The sequence below is a fragment of the Rhipicephalus sanguineus genome, chromosome 6 (assembly GCF_013339695.2).
Source record: "Rhipicephalus sanguineus isolate Rsan-2018 chromosome 6, BIME_Rsan_1.4, whole genome shotgun sequence".
Lineage (NCBI taxonomy): Eukaryota > Metazoa > Arthropoda > Arachnida > Ixodida > Ixodidae > Rhipicephalus > Rhipicephalus sanguineus.
Genome location: NC_051181.1, coordinates 141,308,509 through 141,323,534, shown reverse-complemented (window position 1 = coordinate 141,323,534; position 15,026 = coordinate 141,308,509). Strand labels below are relative to the sequence as shown.

The window sequence follows — 15,026 nt, the reverse complement described above, 5'->3', positions numbered from 1 at the left end:
GATCTGCTACTAAACGAAAACTGACACAGTTTCAGAGAAACGCGGTACGGCTGCGTGGAGCCGATCGTCTCCTGGCTAGTTGCGTGCAGCGCGTGGCCTTCTCGGCTCACGCCGTCACTGCCGGGCCGCTTGCTGCACTGCACGCGCGCATTTGTCGCGGGAGGGTTCTTCGTACCCACTTCGCTCCAAACCGTGCACAGATGCGGCGAGTAGCTGCTTCAGTTAACGCGGCGGCGGCGATGACGAACTTCCTGCAAGCGATGCGCACTCTGCGACGCTCTAGCGGTGCTGGCAGCGGACGAAAGCGCGTTCGGGTGGTCGCCCAATAAAAGCGTGCAGTATGGTTACAACAGCGCTACGCTTGCTGCCATACGCGTGCGTTTAGCGTGATAGCGTCTATGCAGAGAGGTTTCTCGTCGCCCACGACCAGCAACGCTCAACTCCGCAACAGCGAGCTGTTTCGTTTCTACAAAGCGGCGCGCGCTTGAACACGGCCCTGCACAACGAGGCGGCAGCGATCGGCGGCCCAGCGCGTTGAGGTTGTCGCCTATTGAGGTATGTCGCCGTTGAGGTTGTCACCTATAAAAGCGTGCAGTAGGCTTAAAGTAGTACTGCGCCGCACGCATGCCCGAGCAGATATCTTGTGATAAGGTTGTTGGCGATAAGTCACGCTGGCGCGTTCGTCGGTGGCCGTCGCCTCACCTTCGTTCTTTCCCGATGCTTACCCACAAAGGCGTCGCCGCAATCGCGCGGAAGTCGGAATCGGTGATCGACCGATCTACGCACTTCTCGAAAAGACTGAAAACCTTTGGCGGCACATTGTGGCGTCGGGAAGTTCAGCGGCGCAGTAAAATTTTATGGCACAAAACGTTATCGCGGTACGCCGGGTACGCACTAACCGGTAGGCGTAGGGTGAAGCACTACGGCTCAAACGGTCAGCGAATGCATTAGGCTCTATGAGACTCGGTCGGGGATTCGTCGCAACTACGTTTTAACCGTTAGTACACTTAAAGCGGGTACGTATTAACGAGGTTCGACTGTACAAGGCAAACAACAGGCAAAAATTAATTCTGAAAACCACTTTTTTCTTTCATGATTTCTGTTTCGCACAACTTACCTTTAAACAGTAGAGGGCATCCGACTTGGGGAAAATGTTGAACTTCACGAGTTCTCCTACAAAAATGAAAAAAAAATTAACACCATAAACTTTCTTGAAAGTATGACAAGAGCATATAACAGAATGCCTAGAGTGAACTCCAGAACTTTCTTACCAATAAATCTCATGGTCTTCACTTTAGACTCAATGTTGATTTGGTCTTTCTTTTTAAGCTGAAATACAAGAATGCACATAGCAAGAAAAATATCGATTAGGTCTTTAACGATTAGTGTCATGAAACTAAGTACACCCGATCATACAGCAAGAGCTCACTGTGAAAATATATAAAAAATAACTCAACCACATCAGTAAGCACTATCTAACGACGTTCACTTATGAAATACCCATGCTGGTGCGTCCATTCCATCCATTTGGTTCCCTGCACCTGCATCCATATAATTCAGGCACAGCTAAGCTATTTCCCATAGTTTTTCTTTAGATTCATGCGTTCAATGTATCAAATTTAAATTCCACTACACAAAAAGTAAAGTAGCAGTTGCAGTAGAAACAGGATCTTCATCTCTTTCTTGCATACATATTAGAGCACTGCACGGGTCGGATTTTACGGCCCGGGCCCGGCCCGGGCCCGCTTTATGAAGCCTGAGCCCAGCCCAGACCAGTGGTTCCAAGCGCGGGCCCGGCCCGGGCCCGGGCGTACATGACCGAACCCAGCCCGAGCCCGGCCCGTGGTTCCAAGCCCGGGCCCACGCGTACTTGACCGTACCCAGCCCGAGCCCGGCCCGGGCCCAGGCGTTCATTACTAAACTAATCCCGGGCGCGCTTGTTCATGACCAGACCCGACCCGGGCCCGCTAAAGGGTATTAGTTGTCGATGATGATTATTAATGATGCCGTGCGCTTTGTAGCGGGCGATCGGACGGAAAATCCGGTGTGTACATGCATCGAAATGTTGCTTTGCCTGCGGTGGTAGATCAGCGGTTAATCTGTTTCGCTGTTAGTCCTAGGACGCGGGTGCGATTCCCGCGGCCACGGCGGCCGCAATTTGATGGGGGCGAAATGCAAGAACACCCGTCTATATACTTATCTTTAGGTACACGTTAGAGAACTCAAGGTGGTTGAAATTAATCCGGTGCCACTACGGCGTGCCTCGTAATCATATCGTGGTTTTGGCACGTAATACCAAGGAATATAAATTAAATGTACCGTATGTGTCAACCTAGAATAAATGAGCGAAATCTTTATTCCTCCCATGGGAACAACCGTGATCTGGCCCATTGTTAGTGCTGTTAATATATATATATACGTGATCTGGCGTGTTTATAAGGAAACCCACCACGATGTACTTGTTACTTTGACAAAGTCTGGTCCAGCAGAAGAAACGTTAGTGAAAATATACAGTGCCAATCTATATCTATACTGGTGAAAAAAAAAAATAGCGCTTCAACCGTATTTCTATTTTTATTGCTGAGCTTTACTAAGAGCCAGCTCTTTGCACGTGTCACTTCAGCTTGGCACAGTATTATACCTTAGACCATGCAATGCATAACGTTCGCGTGTGCTCGAAGGCCCGACTTACCGAGTCCGGCCCGGCCCGCAGCCTCAAGCCCGGGCCCGGCCCGCGGCTTCAAGCCCGGGCCCGGCCTGGGCCCGCACTTTCACGCCCGAGCCCAGCCCGGGCACGCCGGAAAACGCTTCGGATGGCCCGGCCCGGGCCCGTGCAGGGCTCTAATACATATACAAAGAAATGGATAGAAGCAAAAGGCACTTTATACACCTGACAAGGGATTCTTTTTGCCAGTGCGATTCCTAACAGATGCACATGACTTACTCGAAAAACATGTGATGCATTATAGAACAACAAGGGTGATAACGAAACTATATTTCACACTTACAAAAGCAGCTAACGATAGAAACATGTTCATGCAATATAGTACTCACATGGAACTTGAAGTCCTGTTTGAGCATGCTGACGAGGTCAGTGGCCACATCTGGCATGCATGGGGCAAGGGTGGCCACAAATCGAGCATAGAAGGGCAACAGATCCAGCCTGTATTATAGCCAGAAAGCAGAAAAGGTTAATTTCAGTAGTGACCTACTGCTTCATTACCATTTTGTACTTCGAAATGAAAAAGTCACAAACGACTTGTCACAATTGTAACAGATGAAACAAACAGTTTTTCACTCGCACTGTTTACAACAGATGGAAGCACGCCACAAACCTATGCTTGGTTTTTGCATCACGTGCTGTTAACCAAACAATGACGCTATGTCCACCGCATTGTGAACAAGGAACCCGTATAGTTTTTGAAACGTCAACGAATTTTTTTTACTTTGATATGAAACACGCTACCAGACCAGAACAGCTTTTGTCGAATTTTCGACCATTATGCAAGCATGGGTGCAGAAAGGTGTTCAACGATACATGCAAGGCAAGCGAACGATCAAAAGAAAAAGTAAACGCAACCTCAAGCATACCTTGTCCTAGGAACAAGGAAGAGGGCCTTGATCAGCTTGTTACGATTGGGTTTGGTGTTGAGGCTCATGCAGAATTGCTCTGCAGCCTGAAAAATAAACAGAGACATTAGGTTACAGGACGAGTGCTGTCTTGTACCAACTAGCCCAACTTTCTATCTTGTTGCATTATAGTATAGCTTGACAACATGATGCGCCCATATAGGAGCTCACAAACTTCAGTTGAAGTGGCAACTAAGAGCACCGAGAATGCTGACTATATGTACAACAGCATGAGATAGTACCAGCTTAGAAAAGCACTTCACTGCGCTGCCTGTGTAGAGCGTTGCGATTGCATTAGTACATACAAGATGACAATTGTTTCGTTAGAGAAAAATTATGCAATTCGCGAAATAAGCTATGTGCTCATTTTTCAATTTTTTGAAGGGCACCAAAGGCAGCGAGGTTCGGGGGAGGGGCACTTTCAGGCTATGGTGACCCCCCCCAATGTCCCTTCACTAACGTGGGACCTTGCTCACACCCACGCTCATCACCACATTACAATAGGTATGTATGCATGCAGCTAACATTTGACAGATGCGAGCAATAACACTCACCTGATCAACCATTTCCCGGCTGACACAGTGCAGTAACGAGTTTAGGAAACCATCTAAGAGAAGCTTGTTGGCAGTGCCCGGCCCAGTACCAGGTGTGGGCTCTTCGTCAGGCGCTGCACAGATTGATTGATTCATTGAATGATTCATTGACTGATTGATTTAAACTTTACTGACTGCACAGATGGCAGTCCATAACTCACAGCCCTGCTTGCACATAAAGGGCTTGTGTTTCAAACATAAAATTTTGCAGGGTAGCTCCCTTATAGAGTTGAAACCTTTTATGAGAGACAAGCACCAGGGAGCAATTCTTGTCCCTTATAGTATGAAGTGCCTCTTATAAGTAGGGTACCATGTTCTCATTTTCCGAGCAACCCCTATTTCTATGTACGCACACTGGTGTCTCTTATACCCAGTTGTCTGTTACATCAGTGTCTCTTATAAAGAGGTTCAACTAAATTTACATTATCAGAACCTCCGCTTTTTGTGCAGCCTAAATTTTTATGTTAATGACCTTTAATGACACAAGCAATAGTTCCACACTTAAACGGATAAAAGAGAGACAGTAAAAGGCATTCGTGCAGTTTAAAAGCGAATTCCTCTCGGCGTAACTCTGCTAAAGTTACCGCCACGAGAAAAATTCTGCCCCAAATGTTTCATTCTAAGGCAGGGTTTTACCGAATCATTCCAGCACAGACTGTACTCAGCAACATTTTCTAGCTAAACCAACCTTCAATTTCCTGCAGCAACGTCTCAGTCAAGTCCTTCTCTTCTATTTTACAACCATTATCCAGGCGGGCATTCTCCTTTTCTTCTTCAATCTCAAGGGCACACTCCATTTCTAACTTCTGCAAATCTGAAGAAAAAGAAAGAAATGAAGAATAAAGGACCCATACATGTCTGAATGCTCTTCACTGTATATACATATTATGTTGTCTCTGTATAAGCTTTCTGCATTGACTTACACGAACACAATTTTTCCCAATACATGAGACTTGTGCGCAGTGTTTTACGGTCTCGAAGCTTGTCTGCATGTAGTGTAACCTGCAGTCAGGCTGACACTACTTCCGAACAACAAGGAGCACTGTGCTTTATAGAGAGTAAGAAAACACTCCTAAACACTTTTCTAAATGTCTGAAACTTTCAAGCAGTAGAAATTAATACAGGGTCCATAGTGTAAGGTGCTATTTCAGGTTCAGTAACGCAACCACAGCTGGTTCAAAACTCTTAACTAGCATGGTACTTGCGGTCATAAACTGGCTGGTCATTCTTGTCTATGTATGCACTTGAACAAAACTGCTGAAGCCACTGCAGCATGAATACGACATACACAAGGAACACACACTACAGCTGTCTTACGTTCTTGTGCCTGCTGTGTTTTCTCTATGGTGCACTCACTGAGTATCAGCGAAGTAGCCAAAGAACAGTAATTTCTTTCCAACATTGTAAGACGACACGACTACACCCCGCAGTTATCACAAACATCACACAATGCAAAGGTACATGGGGAGCTTCAATAACAATGTTGAGGAAGGTAGGACATCAAGATATACTCTCTCATATTTTCTGCGTTCAAAACATCTGGTACGCTCATGTTCCAGCTCAATCTGCAATAAACTCAGTTATAAATACATTCTCTTACCTTCTTCCAAAGAGAGATCAGCAGGCTCCTCCACAGTCGTAACCGTGCTAGTGGTGGTAGCCTGTGCACTGTCCTTGAACAAGATCTGAAGCGAATAAAAGAAAAATTACATGAATTTAGCCTCATCAAAATACGTGAGAACATCTATAAAGCAAGTAAGTGGGATGTAGAGACATTTCTAATTCGCACAATGCACTGTACTATTTACATCATTGTTACGAAACATGAAGCTGCGGTAGAAGAACAATGCGTACCCCAGGTATGAACGCCTTGAGATCCGGGAGATTCTCGTAAAAGCTGCGCGACTCCTCGTCTTCCCACAACGAGCTGCTTCCGTCCAGCTGCAAAACAACAGAGGCTTACTGCACAGTACTACCACAATCTGTAGCATTCAGATGCGAAAACGCCACTAGCACCAGGCCTCACCTCTCCGCCCTTGAACCTATTGTGGATGTCAAGAGTAGCAGCGTCAGTCTCCAATGAGGCAATTTCTGCGGAATAACGAACCAAGTTAATAAACAAAGCCAGAGTCAACTTTCGTTTTTTTTTTCACTGCTCAGAAAACACGTGAAGGCTTACCTTCGAGTGGCAAGTCGGGAACATCTTCATCTAAAACATCCTGAAAGAGGAAATCATTTTTTGTGTCATGTAAAGCAAATGCATACCAAACATTTTGTACATGAAAACTAGAAGAAGGGCCCTAGAATCGGGATAAATACTGTATGTGCACACTGTATAATTAAGATGTGAGCTAGTACAAAAACACTTTCAAATAGGGAAGCATTTTAGCATGAAAGCGCACATGTAAGCCACAATATCAAATGATGCATTACCTCGCTCCCCCCATCAAAATAAAGATACTATGTATATACATTTCGAAGTTTCTTTCGAAAAAAGCAGCACAATTCTGGTGTAAGAATGCACATTTTAACTAAATGTCAGCTCTATTGCAGAAACTATCATCCTAACCATGTCTGTCTTAATTCCACAAGCAGAATGCAGAAATATCCACCTCTGCATCGAAACTGGTGATCTGCACCATAATAAAATGCCATAAAGCTAAAAAAAAATCAGAACTATGTTTCAAAAAGAAACGTGGCAATGCCCCAGAAGATGCAAACACGTGCTTTATTCATGAGTTAAATAGGCCTGACACTGCATCCTAAACCTGTTTACTATAAACAACACGAAGCAGAAATAAAAATTCAGGGGCCCTTGCCCCATCAGAAAAATGGGGGCAAGCAAAGCTTGGTGTGTGCATGCCTGATGCAACACTTTTCTTTCTTTTTCTCTTTTTTACTTGCACATTGTGCAATGCTCCCTCCGAACTTTTTCCTTCCTCCATGCCAGGAATTGGACTTCCATTTACATTCTCAGCAGAGCAATACTTCAGTTGCTACGAGCAACGACGATCATGTGTTCATATCCAGGCAACAATGAAATGCAGCAACGTGAAATGACACGTCACCTCGATAAAAGATCAGATTGCCGTATCGGGCACAACTGACCACTGACAAGCCCACGATAGAGAGAAGATCAATTACCGGAAAACGTCCCATACAAATACGCATGTGACCTGTACACCTTCGAGTGCCACACTACTGTACACCCGCGTGCACCAAGTTTTTCGCGTACAATGCCGCCTCCGAAGTCTGTGAGTCCTAGCTTCTCTTGAAGAAAAATATCTCTGTGATATCCGAGTGCTCATATGGCAGTGGCTTAGCCAGAGTAGGCACTTCATCTGACATTTTTGAAATTTATTTAGACATACACAGCTTGGGTTGAAAGGTTAACTAAGGACAGAATGGTTGTGCCAGACTCGCTTATGCAACATCTGCTAGAAGCGCACACAACGAGAATGAGTAAAGAGGGCGTTGACGCACTGCGAACTGCTGGGTTCCGGTGAGCAGCTTTTGGAAGGCCAGGTGAGCAGCTTCGCACTTTTCCTTCTGCTCACCACTGAGCTCGCCTTTGGTCTGGAGGACGCGGCGATTGTGCGCCTCGATGCCCCGAAGGTTCTGGTGGTCACGCAGCAGGTGTCGGCAGAGTGAACGGTAGTACTCGCGCAAGATGCTCTGCAGGCTTTTCTGCTTGTCCGGGGTCAAAAGCTGCAATCGCAAGCAATCCATGTTACAGCACATGCATCTGATACCACACACTGATATCAAATGCAAATTATATCATAGAATTATGTCATCAGTGTTATACTGTGAAGCCAAGGAAAGTGTAATAAAAATTAACTGTGTATTTTCAATAATAAAGATAGGAAAATTAGCGTTTAATGAAAGACAAGGTGCAACAGATGGGAGCTGCACCTACAACCATCTAAACTACCCTTTTTTACAATATGGCAGTAAGTATATTGCTCGTACCATCCTAGAAAGCAGCGTTGGTACACATTCCAGTTACTGAGTATACCGTGCTGCACAGTAGGTGCAAAACGGTTAGTTGAATTGTCATATGTTGCAAGTAAAATGGTAGCAATTAATCACACCGCAGAGGCTCCAGAGGTTCTGTCAGGAACATAACTTTATGGAATAACCAAGAAAGATGTTATGCACTTACTTCGCTTATTGGGACATCCCGAATGTACTTCTGAGCGAGGATGCGAATCTTGCGAGGGACCAATCCTGCAAAGTCCTCGCCGCAGTGCTTGCAGAAGCTGATCAGGATGTTTAGGTTGTTGTGCTCTTCACGGTCACTACTTGTTAGAAATGTCAGCAAGTTTCTTAGCACTGGCAGGCCTTCCTTTTGAGTAAACACTCCACAGGCAAGCAGCTGCAAGTGAAGAAAAAAAAATCACGTAAACACGGTTATTTTTTCAGTAACAACCAATGCAGATTATGTGTTTTCAAAGCTAACGGTTAAGAAGAAACAAACATACTATAACAGGCAATATACTGTCCGTGCTACGTGGTTTATATGGACAGTCTGCGAGGTTGTATGAACTACTTTTATGAACAAGTACACGCATCTGCATAAACCATCTATATAAACCACATAAAGGAATCCATAACCATTAACACTGATCATCAGTTCTAACATGAAAAAGACTTGAGGTACACGAGATTCATCCACACAAAACCTAAATCCCATTCAACTGATGACATCCGGGCATAATACAGGAGAGTACAAGAAGTTTATAGGTATCTTGTTGTGCCAAAGAAATGTTATAGTTATAGTGACACAACACCACTACTAGGAGTGCAATCAAGGGAAAAAAGTCATAGAATAGCATGAATGTGAAAAACAACCGGAACAAGCAGGCAAAAACTGTGCATTACTTTAGTCCAGAGACAAGACTGTATCTATATTGGTGCAATCCAGATATCTTTCGCTTATATTGCTGTCCCATGGGGACTTTTGACCACAGCTGAGCCCAATGAGGATCGAGTTCCTCTGTTACAATTGGCCCTTCCAAGCAGGCTGCAGATGACAGTCAACCACGATCAAGAAATTCAATAAAGATGGAGTTCGACCATGATCGGAAGTGCACAGGTGACCAGGCGTATGGATCAAGAAGATCAAACCGAGATATGAATTTAAAATTTAATCATTTTCACCATTTTATGCACGAGTAATGTTTCAGCTAATTGTTTACTTCACAAAATACAGTTTACACAGTTGATGGTTGGTTTATGGGGTTTAACATCCTAAAGCAACTAAGGCTATGAGCAATGCCATAGTGGGAGGGCTCCAGGAAATTTCGACCTCCTGGGATTCTAATAATGTGTAATGAAGTTTGCACAGTATGTGGGCCTCTAGCATTTCACCTCCATTGAAATGGAACCAGTGCGGCCGGCATCAAATCTGTGTCTTTCGTATCACCTGATAAGCACAGTAACCACTAGGCCACCGCGGCGGCCCATAATGTTGACGCAGTCTAGTGCATGCATGGCAATGAAAACTAGGGGTGTGCGAATATTCGAAATTTCGAATATTTTTCGAATAGTGTTTGCTATTCGATTCGATTCGCACTGAAATTTTACTATTCGAACTATTCGAACTTCCCAAAGACAAATGCAGTCAACGTCCGATTGAAAGTGACCCCTTCAGATTTTCAATATGCTTCACCTCATTACACTCTCGTATTGCGGCAAAGCTGCCTTTCAAGCTCCGTTACGGTCGAACTTAGCCAAGAGACAAAGTCCGGTTGGAAATGGTCCCTAGATTTTTCAATATGCTTCACCTCATCACACCCCCGTATTGCGGCAAAGCTGCCTTTCAAGGTCCGTTACGGTCGAACTTAGCCAAGAGACAGTCAACGTCCGTTTGGAAGTGGTCCCTAGATTTTCAATATGCTTCACCTCATCACAACCCCGTATTGCGGCAAAGCTGCCTTTCAAGCTCCGCTACGGTCGCAAATGTATTAACTCAAGAAAACGGTGGTTCCAACATGGAGATGAAAGATGTGGCAGAGTTGGGGGCTCAATTAATGCTGTTTTGGACCTGAAATTTGGGCAGGAAGTCCGAAAAATTGGACGCCGAAGCTTTTTAGCATCCAAAATTTCAGATGTTCTTATATATCGACATCTACTTGGCAGATTTGGAACTCGGGACTTGAAGGGAGCACACCCTTGTCCGCCACATTAGTTGGCCTTCCACAGCAGTTGAAAGACGAGGAGAGGCTGAGGAAATGGCATCTCTGCCTATCACGTGTAAAGTGTTGTCGGCAATACTTTGGTTGCACCAAATCATGTACATAAATACAATTCGGCCTCTACATTGCCTCACTCTTGATAAGAAAGACAACTATGAAATATGACCCCACCAGCGCTTCATCAACCTAGCGAAAAGAAACACTTTCATGTTGCGATCTCACAAGAACATACTTAGGGATTCTCTGCAACTTTTTCTGTAATTTCACTTCGGATTATTCGAAAAATGTTTGAGAAATATTCGAAAATTATTCGAAATTATTCGATTCGATTCGCACTCAATATTTATTATTCGAATTCGCTTCGCACCCAAAATTTTGCTATTCGCACAGCTCTAATGAAAACCGTAAAAAAAGAGGAAAACTGACCTCGGCAAAGAATCTCAAGTCCACTCTGATCTTACTCAGGTTAGTAGCCTGAAAGAGACAACATATGGTGAGTATGCATACAGTATAACGCTGCATAGCTACAGAAGAGCCTAAGGGAACACTGCGTCCCAAATAGCAACAGCTTCGACTGAACTAGCCTAAATGCAGTTACGCTTTGCACCCACTTGCCATAGTATCTTAGCATTTATGGCACTGCAATGGTACGACAGTGTCAGAGAAGCAAGTCACCACCGGTAAGTACTTATTTAGAATACACTAGTCTAGTTATAGTACACAGACTAGAGAAAGATTTATAAGGTAACAAGTTACAGGCATGTTTGTTAAAAATACAACTTAGGCAGGGTACAAGCTTGGTACAGGCCCATCTAGCACAAACCTTGTCGTCCTTTTTTAGAGGGAGTGCCTTGAGCCAGTTCTCGAGCAGCTGTGTCGAAAACTCTGCATATCGCTGGTGCAAAGATGAACACACAATTACAGCTGTCTGTATGTCAGACATCTGAAAGAAGAAAAGAAAAGAAGAGGGTCACATAACAACAGTGAAAATTTTTCCAATGTTGCATGGGAGCCTACAAACTGTACCGCATAAAAGTTCTGCAGAAAATTCAGAAGTAACAACGAATAAGCTTAACATAAAAAAAGGCTAAGGTTCAGAAAACGTAGTTTCCTGTGAGCAATTATGCTTTTGTAAGGTATAATCATAGAAAACTTTCGATTTACTTTAAATATAATAACTATTACTGCATCCAAATGTGGTTTGAATTAAAGGGGAACCACTGCAAAATTCCACCACTGTGCAAAATTTCAGAGCGAACAACCAAAACTGTAAACATAAGTGTCACGCCATACTTTGTGCCGATTACTTAGGCGACATTCAGCAAACAGTAACACAAATGCCACTCGGCTTCAAACTTACCTTGAGTTTGGCCTCCACTATGGCAGCCGCCTGAAAGAAACATACAATAAGTGATGCATTTCTTCTCACTGCCATGTCAGTTGCTCAACTACTCTAAAAAAATAGTTAAACCCTTTAGGGAGTACTTTCTGTCATGCATCCTTTAAGGAGTATTCTGTCATACACCCTTCGGGGAGTGTTTTCGTCACACACCAATTAGCCTTGCTTGTGTTTCCTTTCTTGAAAACTTTGTGCCTGCTGCTTTTCTGTAAAAAAAATGCTGAGTCATGCTGATAGCATGCATACCAATTATGACCAAAATGTAACATGAGCACGATGTGATAGCGAGGAAAGGCCTACAGGATAGATGGCGATTGTTACGGTGTGATCAAGATATGCCCCAAAGGGTGTAAACTGGTTTCAGAGTGTATGAAATGACCGTTGGTGTGCCGTACCACTTCGCTGATGTACTTGGTCAGGTTCAGGCCAGCCATGTCCTTTAGGAGAGAGTCCCTCTGGGCTTCCGAGATTGTTTTCTGCATAACAGATACCTCGTAAGTGCCAGTTTCGAGCAAGTCAGTGCGACGGTGCTCACCAGTTTCTTTACAAAAGCAGTGTTTTTCCGAAGATTCGAGTCTAGCCTACTGAAGAATGCCTCTTCTGGACGATTGCCTGTAATTTCAAGAGACCAATTCTGAGCCATAAAGCCTAAGCTAAATACTTATTTCATTCGCAAGATTCTTTAACATGATTCTAAAAGATGGCACATGAGCACTTTTGCATTATACTCCTCCTTCTGACCCCCCACCACAGTCACCACAGGCAGTGTCAACTTCAGGCTAAGCAACACTACACCACAGCAGCTGAACTGCCACACAAGGTGAAACTTCACAGTATGAAAAATGGACAATTCATTTACCAATTACAAGAGTGATGAAGAAGAGCAATTTGTCTATAGAAGAATACAATATTTTGGTTATGTTGGAAAGTATTTCAGAATGACAAATATTGAGTACCTGCATGACGATACATTTATCACGTAGGATTTGCATCTGCCCGTTATTTAAAAATTCACAGCAATCAGTGCATAAGAGTAATGATGGGAAGTAGAAAGTATGCAACAGGACTGAAAAAAAAACGCTGTCAAAATTCACTAACTGTTTTGGAAAATGCATCACAACGCACACGACGACAAACACAGTAAACGTGTATGGCCTCACAAGCATAATATAACATGCCACAACTGACAAGGACAACAAAATTCTTTCCTTGACAGTGTGATTTCCACCATACTGACACAGATATCACCATATTTAATGAAAATGGCTTCATCTAACCAATGTGTATATCGCACCTTTATACTTTTATACTTCATGTCAAAGAAGGACTAGCCATACTTTCTGTATAAACTATTGTATCTGCTCCAAATTTCCAGTCCCACCTAAAATTTTTGTGGTACTAAACAACCACGGGCTTCAGTTGAAGACAGTCACTCTTACCCGAAGCTGCCAAATTCTTGCTCCGCAGTTCCGATTTGAAGTTGAGTCTCTCTTGAATTTCCGTCACATACGCATCAAGGATTGCCTTGAAGTAAAATGTGAGAACGAGTTCTCAGAAGTTGCTCAAAGATTACGTCAGATTCACTTCACTCACCTTTTCACTTTCTTCCACGGCGGCAGCGTTGTCCTGCAATTTATAAAACAATAATGAAGTTGAAAGCAGAGAGAAGTGATGTAAAAAGCTTAATGTATTTTCTGCACTATCAAAATGCCTCTAATGTCAGCCAGTAACAACACCTGCCCTTTGACAGTGCCTTGCTACTGATGGCAGGAAGCCACACAGACAACCTCTCATACAGCACTGCACGGTTACATATGATATATAGGTAATAAAGGTCAAAACAGTATTTTCTTGTGAAGAGCACTGTTACAGTAACACAATGCAAGATAAACACATACACTAACAAATATGCAACCATTTGGACGCCTATTTATGGGATCACAAGAAAAAAAAAATAACAGTTTAAAGGTGCACATACTGACTGTTTATTCGGTCTCACGTAGTGTACACTATAACAAACAATATCCTTACTTCCACTGTACTGAGTGCCACTTCTTCCGGCGGTTCCTCTGGGGGCAAACTGTCAGCCCGTTTTGACACCTTCTCAGCGGAGTTGTCATTGGCAGAGACGACGTCAGTTTCTGGGAGCAGAGACAAAACAAACGTTAGGCCGTGTTTGCTGCTAGCAAGAGCAACGCGGCAAAAGCGCCGGCAAGCCAGCGATGCTGTCGACACTACCTCGTTTAGAATCGCCGCCGGCACCGGGCGGAATGTTATTGCTGCACGGAACCGCACATTTCTGGTCATTCTTCTCGGATTGCAAAGTCCTGGCTTGCAGTCGCCGACCTCTCTCCTCCCGTTCTCTGCGCCAGCTCTTGCCTTTGACTTCCGTTTTCTTCTCAGAGTCCTGTAAACCAGCGTAGGAAGAAAAAAGAGGTAAGGCGTGCTCAGGTACAAAAGGAGTGTTTCTTTATCGTCTTCGCGGCGGCCAGCGTGGTAGGCCGCCATAAAAAAAAAAAAAAAACTGCATCGTCTTCTTCGTGGAAGCAAGGAAACGTTGATGGAACTGCGGATACATTAAACTCACCATTAGCGGGTGTTGGTTTATCCGTTAGTGGCACCGAATATGCGCAACAATCAGTAATCGCGCACAGCCACGAGGTCACACCGATCGCACTGTTTACAACAAGACTCCGCGCTCTCAGCCACACGATGCTAACACGATCCTACAAGATGTGGTGCTCACGCGATTGATGCGGCTGCTGTGCGCTGCTCTCGGTTTGCTGCAGTAGACCATGCCGAAGGTGAAAAAATGCCGCGACGTGGGTTGCTGTTACCACTTGTCGAGCAAAAACTCCTACGTGGAGGATAATGTCCACGCACAAAATTAAACGATGCGCGCCGCGTCTCACTAAACCCTGCGAAAACCGTGCGTTTCAAAGTCTACACGACGTGTCGACGGTGAGATCACATTCCGAAGTGTTTTGTACGAGAGCTTCCGCGGACGTTTCAAGTCGCATTTGGCCACAGTTTACGGGGGAAAACTTTATCGCATTCTGAAACGATCATGCTCGCACATCAACACACAACCATGTTTTCGAAACCAAGCCACCTGGCGTGTGTTCTGAAGATCTAATAATCAAGAAAACTCTTTCGCAATAATGCACAGGTGTAATTTGTTATAAGCTGCACAGCCGTCAGTCT

At 44.3% G+C, this 15,026-nt stretch overlaps 1 protein-coding gene across 3 annotated transcripts in view; it reads right to left on the bottom strand.

Moving 5' to 3' along the window:
* LOC119396578 (regulator of nonsense transcripts 2) overlaps positions 1-14,930 on the bottom strand; it is a 39,649-nt gene extending 24,719 nt beyond the window's left edge. For 2 of the 3 annotated variants that reach the window (XM_049417146.1, XM_049417147.1), the window contains exons 1-22: positions 14,569-14,930; positions 14,061-14,229; positions 13,854-13,963; positions 13,416-13,448; positions 13,262-13,346; positions 12,358-12,434; positions 12,218-12,298; positions 11,784-11,813; positions 11,247-11,366; positions 10,850-10,897; positions 8,389-8,601; positions 7,707-7,931; positions 6,403-6,442; positions 6,250-6,314; positions 6,078-6,164; positions 5,824-5,908; positions 4,912-5,037; positions 4,185-4,297; positions 3,592-3,677; positions 3,055-3,163; positions 1,272-1,329; positions 1,118-1,173 (exon numbers count right to left, since the gene is read on the bottom strand). In XM_049417146.1, the coding sequence (XP_049273103.1) occupies positions 1,118-1,173; positions 1,272-1,329; positions 3,055-3,163; positions 3,592-3,677; positions 4,185-4,297; positions 4,912-5,037; positions 5,824-5,908; positions 6,078-6,164; positions 6,250-6,314; positions 6,403-6,442; positions 7,707-7,931; positions 8,389-8,601; positions 10,850-10,897; positions 11,247-11,366; positions 11,784-11,813; positions 12,218-12,298; positions 12,358-12,434; positions 13,262-13,346; positions 13,416-13,448; positions 13,854-13,963; positions 14,061-14,229; positions 14,569-14,619 (2,067 nt within the window). In that variant the 5' untranslated portion in view covers positions 14,620-14,930. Of the gene's footprint in view, positions 1-1,117; positions 1,174-1,271; positions 1,330-3,054; positions 3,164-3,591; positions 3,678-4,184; positions 4,298-4,911; positions 5,038-5,823; positions 5,909-6,077; positions 6,165-6,249; positions 6,315-6,402; positions 6,443-7,706; positions 7,932-8,388; positions 8,602-10,849; positions 10,898-11,246; positions 11,367-11,783; positions 11,814-12,217; positions 12,299-12,357; positions 12,435-13,261; positions 13,347-13,415; positions 13,449-13,853; positions 13,964-14,060; positions 14,230-14,409 lie in introns of all 3 variants that reach the window. The other variant, XM_037663851.2, reaches the window with a different exon arrangement.
* Between the last annotated feature and the right edge of the window lie 96 nt (positions 14,931-15,026).